At 44.3% G+C, this 12,426-nt stretch overlaps 1 protein-coding gene across 1 annotated transcript in view; it reads right to left on the bottom strand.

The window, feature by feature from the left end:
• Nucleotides 1–75: 75 nt before the first annotated feature.
• fgd (faciogenital dysplasia) overlaps nucleotides 76–12,426 on the bottom strand; it is a 52,369-nt gene continuing 40,018 nt past the window's right edge. The window contains exons 6-19 of the mRNA XM_031844344.1: nucleotides 10,813–10,949; nucleotides 9,455–9,611; nucleotides 9,020–9,158; nucleotides 7,549–7,607; nucleotides 6,836–6,982; nucleotides 6,628–6,720; nucleotides 6,442–6,521; nucleotides 5,995–6,025; nucleotides 5,127–5,231; nucleotides 4,602–4,655; nucleotides 4,014–4,115; nucleotides 3,743–3,871; nucleotides 2,767–2,907; nucleotides 76–1,748 (exon numbers count right to left, since the gene is read on the bottom strand). Coding sequence (XP_031700204.1) covers nucleotides 1,506–1,748; nucleotides 2,767–2,907; nucleotides 3,743–3,871; nucleotides 4,014–4,115; nucleotides 4,602–4,655; nucleotides 5,127–5,231; nucleotides 5,995–6,025; nucleotides 6,442–6,521; nucleotides 6,628–6,720; nucleotides 6,836–6,982; nucleotides 7,549–7,607; nucleotides 9,020–9,158; nucleotides 9,455–9,611; nucleotides 10,813–10,949 — 1,617 coding nt within the window. The 3' untranslated portion in view covers nucleotides 76–1,505. The remainder of the gene's footprint in view (nucleotides 1,749–2,766; nucleotides 2,908–3,742; nucleotides 3,872–4,013; nucleotides 4,116–4,601; nucleotides 4,656–5,126; nucleotides 5,232–5,994; nucleotides 6,026–6,441; nucleotides 6,522–6,627; nucleotides 6,721–6,835; nucleotides 6,983–7,548; nucleotides 7,608–9,019; nucleotides 9,159–9,454; nucleotides 9,612–10,812; nucleotides 10,950–12,426) is intronic.

Raw genomic sequence — 12,426 nt, forward strand, 5'->3', positions numbered from 1 at the left:
TCCATGCAAAGACAAAGAGAAACATGTTCGCACACGGAACCTCATGACACGTGAAGTCTCTTGTTGGACAGCGCGTACTGAACGAATCACAACGTCTGTTTATTGATGATATGCTTGACTGCTTTTCCACTGTGCACAATCCATGTTTAAAACACTCACTGCTGCTCACTTACAGTACGACAAGAAGGAACTCTGGGGCATAAAAAGAGGGACAGGGGCATAAATTTCAGAGCACGGTACATAAATATGAGTGAGTTTACATGCACAATAAGATCCAATGACCAGTTATTTTTTGCTACTTCTGCTTGAAGGCTGGTGGCTGATAGGAGCCGGGTACGGGGGGGCGGGGGGAAGGCAGAATTAACAGTTTTACAGTACAGTACTTGGTTTCCATCACATCACCAACATGAGAGAAGCAGGCAGACGGTTGCTATCCTAAGAAAGAGAGAGAAGTATATGGAAATGATTTATTAAGCATGTGTACAAGTGGAGATATTGAGGGACTGAACCTGCAGCACAGGGTCAGAAATTGAGGCCACTTGATCCCATTCTGTCTGTGTACTCTCACCTGGATGAGTCGCAATCATGACAGAGTGGAAATGTGGGGTATCAGACTCAGATTAGAGGTCTCAAGGGGTCCAAAGACGATGACGGGAGGGAATTATTACCTTTATAGATGAGAGAAGTATGAAGAGAGGTAAGATGGGAGCTGACAGTGGGAGCATCAAGTGGCCAGCCACAAGGGTACACATCTCTTTGTCTTTTTAATTTAAAACTTTTTTTTTCTTTCCTTACATTGCACTATAGTATACATACTGTACAATACCCACTGAACTGCCACTGTGTCCCCAGCAGGAGGGAAGAGAACGGAGAGGTGGCGCAGGTTTCTTACACTAACATTCAATACTTAATAAACACGGGAGGGGACTCGCACCCAAACACACACGCACACACACACACACACACACACACACACACACACACACATACATACGTACTTACACACTCACGCACGCACGCACACACATGCACACGTACTTACTTTCACGCAAATGGAAAGACAGACAAATAAGATTTAATGCTTCACAACACAGTCGCATAATGTACAAGAAACTTCATCTTTTTGAAAAAAAAAAAAAAAACAGCAACCTTCTTCAGCTATATTACAAATAAAACATTTAGTCCTCTCCGGCATTTAAAAACACTAAAATATCCCAACCACACATACATAGAGTGGAGGCGTGATAGCATAGTCCGTTGTTTCTTGTCTGTGTGTTCGAGGGAGACGGGGAGATAAAGAGAGAAGACGGAGCTGTGTGGTCACGACGAGAAGATTGAAGTGGCATAGGAAGGATGGAGTGGTCCTCTCAAAAGTGGAGAAAAAAAAGAATAAAAACAAAACAAAAAGTGCCAAGGTAAAGTGAATTCAAGTAATTGTGTGCTCTATAAACACGGGAGAAGGAGGGAGGGGGTGGGGGGTGAGTCCTGTGGCTCCAACATGGCCACTACTGGCTCTTCCTGTGTTCAGTCAGGCTCGTCGACGCGTCCGCGGGCGTCTCACCGCGGCCAGCTTTGGAGAGGACGTCCACCCACTTGGCCTGAAGTTCTGCATCCGGGGCACTTAGGAGCAAAGTCTGCTGGGCGTGACTGAGGCGTAACGCGTGCTTCATCTCAGACTTCTCGCCTCCCGACGGCACGGCGCTCACTTCGAACCCGGGGAGAGGCACCGCCCTCGCGCTCTTGAAGTCCTACAGAAATGAGTGAAATGAGTTGATCAGGAGAAATTCTTTTAAAATTGGATTTCTCTTGAATGCAGCGAGTGACAGCATGTCTCTACGGAGAATATATTACACCAGGCATGTATAATAAACCCTGCCCTCCTCTCTCCCTTCCCCCGCTTTCTTTCTGCATAATCAGGAAATGCTCGTCCAACTCCCATTAATCCTAATCTTTGGAATGGCAGCTTTCTGCGGTGGGATTGGGATATTAGTCTTGGAAATGAACCCGGGAGAGGCTTTAGCAGGCTGACTTCCCTTCTGTTCCATCCGCTGTGAATGACAGAGCATCACAGTCTTTAGCAAAAAGCCTTCCAAATATGATTGCTTTGGGAATCTTTTCATTTTGAGCAATCATGTAAACCACTCGTGAAATGCATCTCCTTGGCGTGTCCTGGGCAGATTTACAGCTAAATGCACAGCCAAGATTTCAAGGAACCACTTTAAACGTCCAATGAGTTGCTTCGTCTGCTCGGTGCAAAACTAAAACCTCACCCCACAGAGGAGCAGCGTCGCAGACAGCGGCAGCTACACCTGAGGTCAGATTCAGGACAACCAAATCCCCCTGGCCCAAATCTACAGAGCGCAGACGACCCGGCGCAGGCAGGTTCGGATAGATCTGACTTACACATGCACACTGATGTTCCCATGCAGGCGCTGCACTGTACGGATGTTTGGCTTTGAAAGGAGGAAGCGTTAGCAAGGGACACTACAGATGACTGAACTGTTTACCTGAACATGTGGAGGAACTTGTGTGCAAATATTTATTGTCTTTTATTCCTACAATGCTGACCTCATGTAATATAATCTATGTATTGTAAATGATGACAATTGTTAATAAAATGAATAAAGGGTAAGTACTGAAAATATATAATCTCTAAATCTGATAAAGAGGCGGAATATTTTGTAATTAACAGCTAGATCGTCATCCTGTCTGCAGATGTGTGAGTGTGAGTGTGTGTGTGTGTGTGTGTGTGTGTTGAACTCTTACCTGTCCGCTGCTCTGCAAGTACAGCACCAGCGGCTCAGCCTTGGTGACAGCCACCCACATCTTGGACCAGCTCTTCCCTTTCTCCTGCACTTGAAGGTGGCCACACAGCAGGCAGCTCTCCCCCGTTAGAGACGTCTGTCTCTAGAAAAGATAATAGAGAAGCATACATGTAAAGAAAGCATGCTACAAATACTGTTTATTAATATTGATTTGAATGAGCTTGAAATTTAAATCAATCCGAATCGTATTTTGGGGATTTGAACTTGAACTGACAGCTCAGGTCTTCTGCTGTTCACCGTTACGAAACAACAATATAGGACACAGTGAGATTTGTACATGACAGGTGTCGTCCCGCTTGTCTAATCCCTGCACGCCATACAGCTCCCCCATGTGGTGACTAATCTCACTGCAGATGAGCTTCTTTGTAGGGGAGGCGGGTCTCATCACTGAAACAACAACCTAAATAAACCAGAATCCTAAGAAGACTTTCATCAATATAGTAAGGTTGTCAGCTTTTCAGCGTGACCACTGTTCACCCATCGTCAGCGTCCCAGACCGACAGGCACAGGCACCTGAAGCTGCTGGCCTGTGGAGTCAGCAGAGACGACCGGTCCTCCATCAGCTGAGATCTCATTATGATATTAGTCATCAAAGAGGGATTAGTTGATCTTTCAATGTGAATGTGTGTTGTACTGTAAGTGTATATGTGTGTGTACAATGATTTCAGTGCACACAGTGACTTAAGTATTCAACGGAGATGGTGCACAGCACTTCATGAGCAAACTTCTGTGCTTCTTTTTGTCGCCAGCAGCACAGTCTGGCTGGTGAACCCTGGTTGACTTTGACTGTTGCTGTACTGGGAGACACGGCTCCGACTGGACTGGCATGAATCGAGGCAGAAAAACAATAAACTGCGATGCACATGCTGCTAAATGTGTGTTCTTGTTTGTTTTTGTTTTTGTTTTTTTTGTCTCACCTCAGGCGCAGCTTTCCTTTTCTGTTCGCCAACGCCGAGAGTCTCCAGGCTGACGCTGGCTTCGAAACACTCGGGGCACACGCGGCTCGTTTTGTTGTCCAAGGTCTTTGAACACTTTGCACAGATGGCCTGCAGAACGACAGAGAGAGAGAGGGAGAGGGAGAGAGAGAGAGGGGGAGAGCATTGAGAAGCGGCTCGCTTGTTAACAGTTACTTCTCCACCCTTTCGTTTCTACATCCCGCCCAAACAATGCCCGAATGTCTTTTCTCACCGCTCCACAGGACTTGCAGTGGTGTTTGCGCTTGGTGAAATTGAAGCTCTCGTTGCAGCCTTTACACGTTTGCTTCTCTTTCTCCTTTTTCCTTGAACTCTTCTGGAAAATATGAACACAAAAAAAAAAGAATCACGTGTCAAGGTTTTCAGTCTGTTCAGTTTCTGCACAACTGGAGGAACGTCTGACGGCTCGTATCGTTCGTTCTGTTTGTCTGGTCTCCTGTCTTCCATTTCTCTTTTCTATTAAACAAGACAAAGACAGACTACCCGTCTCTTAAAGACAACAAGGTGGAGGTCAGACGGAGGTGTCCACCGGCTGTTAATGGTTATTATAAATGCACTGAGGGAGAGAGAGGAAAAAAAGGGCCATTTATCAGCCAAGTAGTCTGTTTTATTAAGAGTGCGGTGACCCCAAGAAAGGACAGAGGCACTGTTGCAGTTTAAGAACTTTCTGTTTTAGCCTGTAGACAAATAGTTAAGGTGTTTTCACTTAATGAGCCGGATTAGGACTCTTCACAAGGTGCCAGCACTCCTCCATTATTATAAATCCTTTATAATGCGTTTCTCTTGTAGTATAGTATCTTACCCTTTCATGCAGTCTTTCCCCGTCTGAGTCGATGGATGTGTTGCACCAGGGACCCTGAGGAGAAGTAAACAAAAACAACATATGAGCACCAGCAGCTCCTGCCTGAAGTCAGAGATCTCCACCACTAGGTGTCAGCCTGGACCTTCTGAATCAAGTCCTCTGGCTCATGTCAAGTTACGTTTGGCCAGCGTCCAGCTTCAGTCGGCCCAAAGTGGATCAAAGCAGATCCATAGGAGTTCTGTATACACTTTGACTCGGGCCTTCCCTATTAGGTCATGAGAGAGTTCTGGAAGAGGAGACTCACAGACACTACGTGTGCAACTGTCACGGATAGAAAGAAAGAGCTTCTTTATGGGTGTGTTTTGTGCGTATGATCCGACCACAGCCGTAGATGGGAGAGCTGTTCAGGCAAACACAAAGACCAGACTATGACCAACTAGTTCTGTGTACCGTGAGTCAGTGCACAGGATGACCCACTAAGTGACTGATCAATGAACCGATTGATTACGGGAGAGGGAGACTGACCGGTGACTCTGGGGGGTGGTCATCTTCCCGGGAGAAGGAGCTGTTGAACGCTTTATTGAACGTTTCGCTGTTTTGTTTGTGCCGTTCGATGGTGGCCAGGATCACCTGAGGGGAGGGAGGGAGGGAAAGGGATTATTGATTATTGATCGGACACATTGGCATTTGAATGCGTATATTCTCCTGCGTACTTGTCATGAGAGTAAATATACGTGTGCAGAGTTGCAGCATGATATGAAAGTGTCTGATGTTTTATTTCCTACAGAGGCTGTCACTTAGTCTGCGAAGTGAAAAGGAGAAGATGAAGGGTGTGATAGAAAGCCAACTTTCCTTTCACTGCCTGATTGGGGAGCAAAGACAGCGTGCTGTACGGACAGACCGTGCACCAAAAGCATCGTGTTCCTACAGCCTCACAGCCAGAATCCAGAGACGTGCCCCGCTCGTAGCGTGCAAATACCTCTTTCGTCTCTTTCCAAAACCTTTCAAGTGTACATTCTAGTGTCCATTGCTTTTCAGAATGCTCAGTCTATTCACTGTATCCCGTCTCTCATGCTTACACAGAGACTAAAGACAAACCTCTGCTGTAATACTCCCCCACCTCTCTCTCCCAGCCTGTAAAAACATTTTAATCAGCTTTACTCCTGCTGTATAATGTGCTAAATTAGCAATAATGAGCGGCTTTTAATAGAGAATATAATTTCCAAACACACTGAATGAGTGTGGGGAGGAACATCTTTGCTAATTCCATTCTGTAATAAAGCAGAACTACCAAAGGCACAGCATGTGTGCAGGAGAGACGGGGAGTGTGTGTGTGCATAATGTGCGTGGGCGTACGACTGTATCGACGCCACCATGTGTGTGTGATACTTGCCTGAATCCAATCTTCTTTCTCCTCCGCCGTCCTGCAGAGCAAATAAAGGATCATGAGATGAATTTATTCCAACAAAAAATACAGACGATGAAATACCTCAGCCTGTTCAAATATTCACCTCAAACAGTGCAAGACATTATGGAATGAATGAATACATATTCATAATTCTTATGAGCTTTGTGTTCGTTTATTTGACAGTCTATGACACTCTAGCCAACAGGAGCTAGCTAGTTAGCTCGCTTGCTGGCTTGTAGTTGGTTGGTGGCCCTGAATTTGATCGAACTTTATTTATTTATATGATTTTAACATAATACATTATTTATTATTATTATTATTTAACACTTGGGGGCTTCCATACAATCAAACTGCATTTTATATAGAAACAGCACATTTTCAAAGGCCACTTGAGAGTCTGTAGTTTTCCTCTGCTGGTACAAATGTCTTTACCTCGCTTGCAGCTCCAGCGACCGCTGCTTGCCGATGATGGCGAACGTGTGAGGAAGGTTCTGCTTCACGTTCTCCTGGACCTGAGGTCCAGAAACAGAGGAGATCAGATTTGCAGCGAGCAGAATACATAAAAGGCTAGAGGAGACAACAAAAGATGTCCAACAGAAGGAGAAAGCAGGACTTCACCTCCATTCCAGCGATGTCGATCCTCTCTCTGACACTGAACTTCTGTCCCATCAGCCTGAGTTTAGGCACGCAGTATAGCACCATATTGTTGAACTAGAGCAGAGACAGATGATGCAGTTAATGAGCAGTGCAGATAACAAAGGCGCCCACAAACAAAGACCCTCCAGCAGTCTGATATTTCTCTAATGTAACACGTCAGTCCTCTCACCAAGTAGAGGTATCGGTCTTGTGCTGTTCCATTTTTGGCTGACATCTTCTTGATATGACCTTCTTTGATGAGCTCATTGGCCGGGTTAACTATCTCCTCCTCTCCTCCGAGCCTCTCGTAAACCTCCAGCAGCTTGTGCATCTTCTCCTGAAAACACGAGGCGACAAGAGGATGAGGAGAGCAGAAGCAGGAAAGACACAAAGACTCTTGAGAGTGAGAAGACACATGGAGCTATGAGCCAAACTCCTCCAGAAAGGGCTTTATTTTTCTTATTAGGTAAGACTCTCTCTTATTCATTCATGGGTTTTCCAGCAAGGCAGGAAAGCAGGTATTATACTTCATCATTAATTCAACACACTTGTCTGCTCGAGTTGTTTTTTTAAGGATGTCATAAATACGAGTAACATGGCCAAACGGAGGAAAGAGATGAAGAGTGTTAAAAAGTCGGCCAGGCTTCCGCAAGCTGTGCAACTCGAGGCAGGAAATGGCAACTTCCTGTCTGCACTAACTCAACTTGTTCACTCCCTCAGACGAACGCTTGCAAGGTTGTTGACCGACAGTACAGCATCAGCAACTCTTCGATTGAGTAACACGTTGGCTGGTTTTTACGAAGCTCAACGAGACGGCGGAAGAGTGTTGAAAGGAGTTCAGAGAGAGGCGACAACGAGAAGAAGAAAGAAACAGAGAAGTGTAGTGTTGAGTTAAAGTCTTACCATTTTCCTGATTGCTGCATTGGAATGGCTAGCCGCTGTAGAGATTAGCTCCAGTGCCTCTGTAACAAGCATTCACATACATGTTAGCATAAAATCCGGAATAATTGAGATCATATTTGAACTGAAACAAACCGCAGATATAAATCAATCTCTCTCTTTTACACACACAAGTACTATGTGTGTTACTCAGTGAAAAATAAAGAGGTCACTCTAGCTTTATTTTATAAGTTGAACAGGATCAAAGGCTTAACATGCACCGTCTTCACATAAAACACACCGCATGCATTAGGCTGGCTTTCGGCCAGCAGTGAGCCCTGTGAGCACCTGAGTCAGCCGTCTTAATCATGGCCTACATAAACACAAGAGACACACAGCCGCGGGAAACCAGGTCCAAAAGAACTGTGATGAACTGCTTTTCAACTGGAGTGGATGAGAGAAAACCCCTCCACACTCTCCAAACAGCACAGTGCGGTGAGGCTAATGCTCAGGTAAATGGAAACACGGACGTTTGAGGACGTCGGATCATGGAAGATGGAATTTTGGGGCTTTAAGAGCGACGCGTTGACCTGATGTGAAGTGTGTAATCTGTCTCGACCGGGCAGTAGAAGAAACTACACACAGAGCATCGTACTGACATCTGTGTAACGACAAGCACTGGAGCTGCTGAATGTCCCGCCGTCATCCCCATGATAGATGGACGGGTCAAACACTCAGGACTTTCACCCAGGAGACGACTGTTAAAGTACCGTGTGAAACCAAGTCAGCTTTGACATCTTTTACCTTACTTTTGTTGCATAACTTACGTACTTGGGACTAAGAAAACTGACACGTTGTTCCTGAATCCCAAACATGCTGCTACCTTCAATTCTGAAAAGGGAAGCCAAGTGCGTTGAACGTGCACTTTGTCAAATGGCCATCAGGGGGCGACTCCTCTAGTTGTAATAAGAAGTCTGACTGTACTGATAATACGTATATACTTTAACATATGTATTACCGGAAATACTAGTGTTTTTGGTTTTACCTCCAGTAGGTATGGAACTGTTTTTCTTTTTAGGAGTGAGTTTTTTGAAGCTTAGGGTGACAGACTAGGCTGCTGTATTTGATGTGTTGGGAAATAAGATTGTGTTTTGTAAAAAATGTGACGATATGCATCACAGAGGAATCATGAAAACAATGAATCATAGCCTCATGTAGGCTAAATCTCTTCAACTAGCTCTTCAACAAGGTGAACGTGGAGCAGCATGAAGCCACGGACGGTTAGCGCTCTCAAGCAGCAAGGTGAAGTGAACTTTTGGCTCCTTGTACGATGACATTCATGCCACATGTGCACATCAGTGAGCAGAAACACTTACAGGTGAAAGTATAAATTAGATTAGCTCAGGTGAAGCAGAGGTAAAAACAGCTCGACAGGAAGAAAGAAAACTGTAAGTGCATGTCGTGACTGAGCAGCGCGGGCGTCAAATTGTCTCACTCTCGGCGTCTTTTCGGTCCAGAGCGTCCTCGGGGAGCTTCTTCAGGTAGTCTCTGAGCAACAGCTCGTAGCGAGGAATCCTTTGGACCGGCTCCAGCATGTGGTGCTGCAACGTCAGGTTCCCACACACATCCTGTTTCTGTTGGTTCAAGCACAAAGCAAAGATTTGAACTGATAAACCGTGGGACAAAACAACAACAACTGTTTTGTGGTGCTATGAGAGGGCATACATCCTCTTCAGTCATCTAAATGTGTTCACTGAGAAATAAAAAATGAAACCTGCTTCTAAAACCAGTTAAGTATCAGAGTATTCTCGTAGTGAAAACCATTAGATACATGCATGAGCAGATGGAAACACGGTAGAAAATACTTTGAAATATATACTGCTAATTAATGAGCAAGGTGTCCGATCAGGAGACAAACACAGACGCCTACCTGTATGTTCTGGACGACGCTCTTGAACTGAGAAGACCGCTGTGTCCAGGTGTTGACCAGGTCCATGGCTCGGTCAAAGTTCTTCACATATTCTCCGTACATCTTCATGAACGGAGCCAGTTTCTGGAGGATGTCTCCAATACGAGGGTTGGAGTCCCTACAGCGAACACACGGATTGATGAGTGGGTGAATTCAACGTTCTGTATCTTAGAGAAGGTGCAGCTTTCTTCCAAAACTTCACAATTTGTATTTTCTTATTTAATACAATGGGTCTACTGGACGCAGGGCAGCAACAATCTTGATTGGGCATTGCAGCGTATGACTGTCATGTGAAACTGAGCGTGGAAAAACACGAGTATAGATGAGACTGTTAGTTTTCTTTTATCGATATCATGCAGTATTTTGTTCTGCTGGTAGCTTTCATTTGTAAACTATTTCATTTTATTTAGAGTAATTAGTATATTTTTATCCACAAGTATTTTCATTAAAAGCACAACATTTAGAAGGGAAGTTCAGCTTGTTTTTTATATTCATATCATATTTAGTTTTCATCACATGTAGCTGGCATTTTTGAAAGTTCAATTACATCTTGGAGGCCTTTCCTGACAGCTGACTCGGTGTTTCTCACTGCATTAAGTCACTTTATGTTGTCAGTTTTATAGCTGAGGAGATAAACCTCAGTGAAGTGAGGTTAATGGTTGGCTTGATTGGCTCTGATTCATTCACATCTTTCCTCTCGACACAATTCATAAACACAGATTAACATTTTGACACCAATAAAAGTCATATCACCATAGAGATAAGACAGGAAGCAGTGACGTCATTTTTCAGAAGTAAGAAACAAATGAATACAGATGAATGCAGACTTATCTCAAGCACATAATTGGGGAATTCCAACAACTTAATCCTTCTTATGAGCTTTCTCCCTGAGGTTCACTGTTCTGAGTAGCCGCGTGGTTGCTTGTACCCGTTTTTAAGCCTTTCTATCCGAGCCAACACACTTTAACGAGTTCCAGAAAGTAATGTGGGGAAACATAATGCGACAGGTGATTTCCCTAAACGCAGCCCTCTAGAGGAGTCATGATCTGGGTGGCTGATGTTGGCACAATAACACACATTGGGGGTCAATTTCCTGCCGACACAAAATAGGTTAAAACTGCAACTCTGGACTCAAAAACCCTTCGCAACCCGACACCACTGAAGATGGGACGATAATGGCCTCCACTGCCGCCCAGCTGTCTGGCTTTTACAGCCGACACCGGCTGCCCGACTGACCACAAACACAGCTACAGCATCTCCAGAAGGACGTCACAGCGATGCTATTTGGGAAAGTTCCTGCCGCGTGTTTGATTCCTCACCATTCTCCCGTGATGCGTGTCTTGAGCTCAGGCAGCAGGAACTTGTCATGGAAGCAGTAGATGGAGGAGATGTTGGAGAAGATTCCTGTAATCACGTCCTGAGGGATTCCAGTCTCTGTGAGCTTAGTGCAAAATACCTGCAGAGAAAAACAACAACATATGTTTACAAACGCTCATGCTACTGTTTCCAAAAAAACTCCAAATCTGGCTCCTCTTCATAAAGCGGGCATGCAAACATAGACAGAGAAGTTTCCAAGTTCATGTCAGATGGGATAAGTTGCTTCACCCATCACCTCCCGCTTCCCTGTCACTCACAGCAAAAGGGTTGACGCCATTGTTTCCATAGAAACCACTGTCGTGCGAAAGTACTTTGACAAAAACAGGAAGTGAACCGTGAGGCTTCTCTGCTCTCAGTAGTAAATATTCCACAAGCGTTCTGTGATAGGGCAGCAGTGCATCTCTGCACCACACGAACCGAGCAAAGAGGAAGAGGACTCAACCGCCGCCAGTTCATTCTCATCACAAACACGAGTGAGAACTATTAGAGGCTGAAATATATGTACAATAACCTGTTTACATAAAAAGAGAGACGATCAAAGAGAGCGTTTTGGTGATCAAGTGATCGGTTAAAGGAACAGTGTGCAGCATTCAGTGGGATCTATTGGCAGAAATGGAGTGTAATATTAATAAGCATGTTTTCTTTAGTGTATAATCACCCGAAAATAAGAATAACCGTTACCTTAGAATGAGTTTATATCTACACACGTAGCTGGCTGCCATATTTACTACAGTAGCCCAGAACGGACAAACCAAACATTGGCGTTTTAACATTTTTGCGTCGTCCACCGTAGTTCTCCGACACACACGGCTCATGCTCGTGTCAGTTGGTTGCAATCTGCAACCTCACCGCTAGATGTCGCCAAATTCTCCACACACTGCACCTTTAAATCATTTTCAAGCAAAACCTTTACTTGTACATTCCGAATACTAAAATGTAAATATTTACTGCTCCGCTTCATTGGCAATGATAGTAAATTGAGTATATTTGGATTTAATTTAATCCAACAAGGAATTTGATTATGTCAAATTATGCTTTGGGAAGTTGTTATCGGTATTATTGACTATTTTCTGATATTCTATTCACCAAATGACTAATTGATTATTTGCGATAATAATCTTGTAAATCAGAGCCTTGAGAGAAGTTTAGCTCAGCGCTGAACTTCACCAACGGTGTAAAGTTGAGCTTAATTGTCTGGAAATGTTTACATCCTTTATCAATATAGATTATTACAAAAGAGTAAACTTGAAAGCACCAGATGGAGTGCTGCTTAAAACCCTCCTATCATGTCTGTGCACTGTTTATGGTGTTAATGGTGTTATTACTATTTATATGATGTGTGGTGCAGAATTCTCCATCAATGACTCCAACTAAACAGCTGCATTTGGGCAGCATCATCGAGCCCCAACAGTTTTTTAAAGAGGTTTCTAATCATAAACCGAGTTAAGAGTCAGGAAATATCTTTAATCCACAGGATTACAAGTGGTGAAAGAGGGCAGTGTGAGGGCAACACACACACACACACACACACACACACACACACACACACACACACA

This window comes from Anarrhichthys ocellatus, unplaced genomic scaffold (assembly GCF_004355925.1).
Source record: "Anarrhichthys ocellatus isolate YVR2014 unplaced genomic scaffold, GSC_Weel_1.0 scaffold5, whole genome shotgun sequence".
Classification (NCBI taxonomy): Eukaryota; Metazoa; Chordata; class Actinopteri; order Perciformes; family Anarhichadidae; genus Anarrhichthys; species Anarrhichthys ocellatus.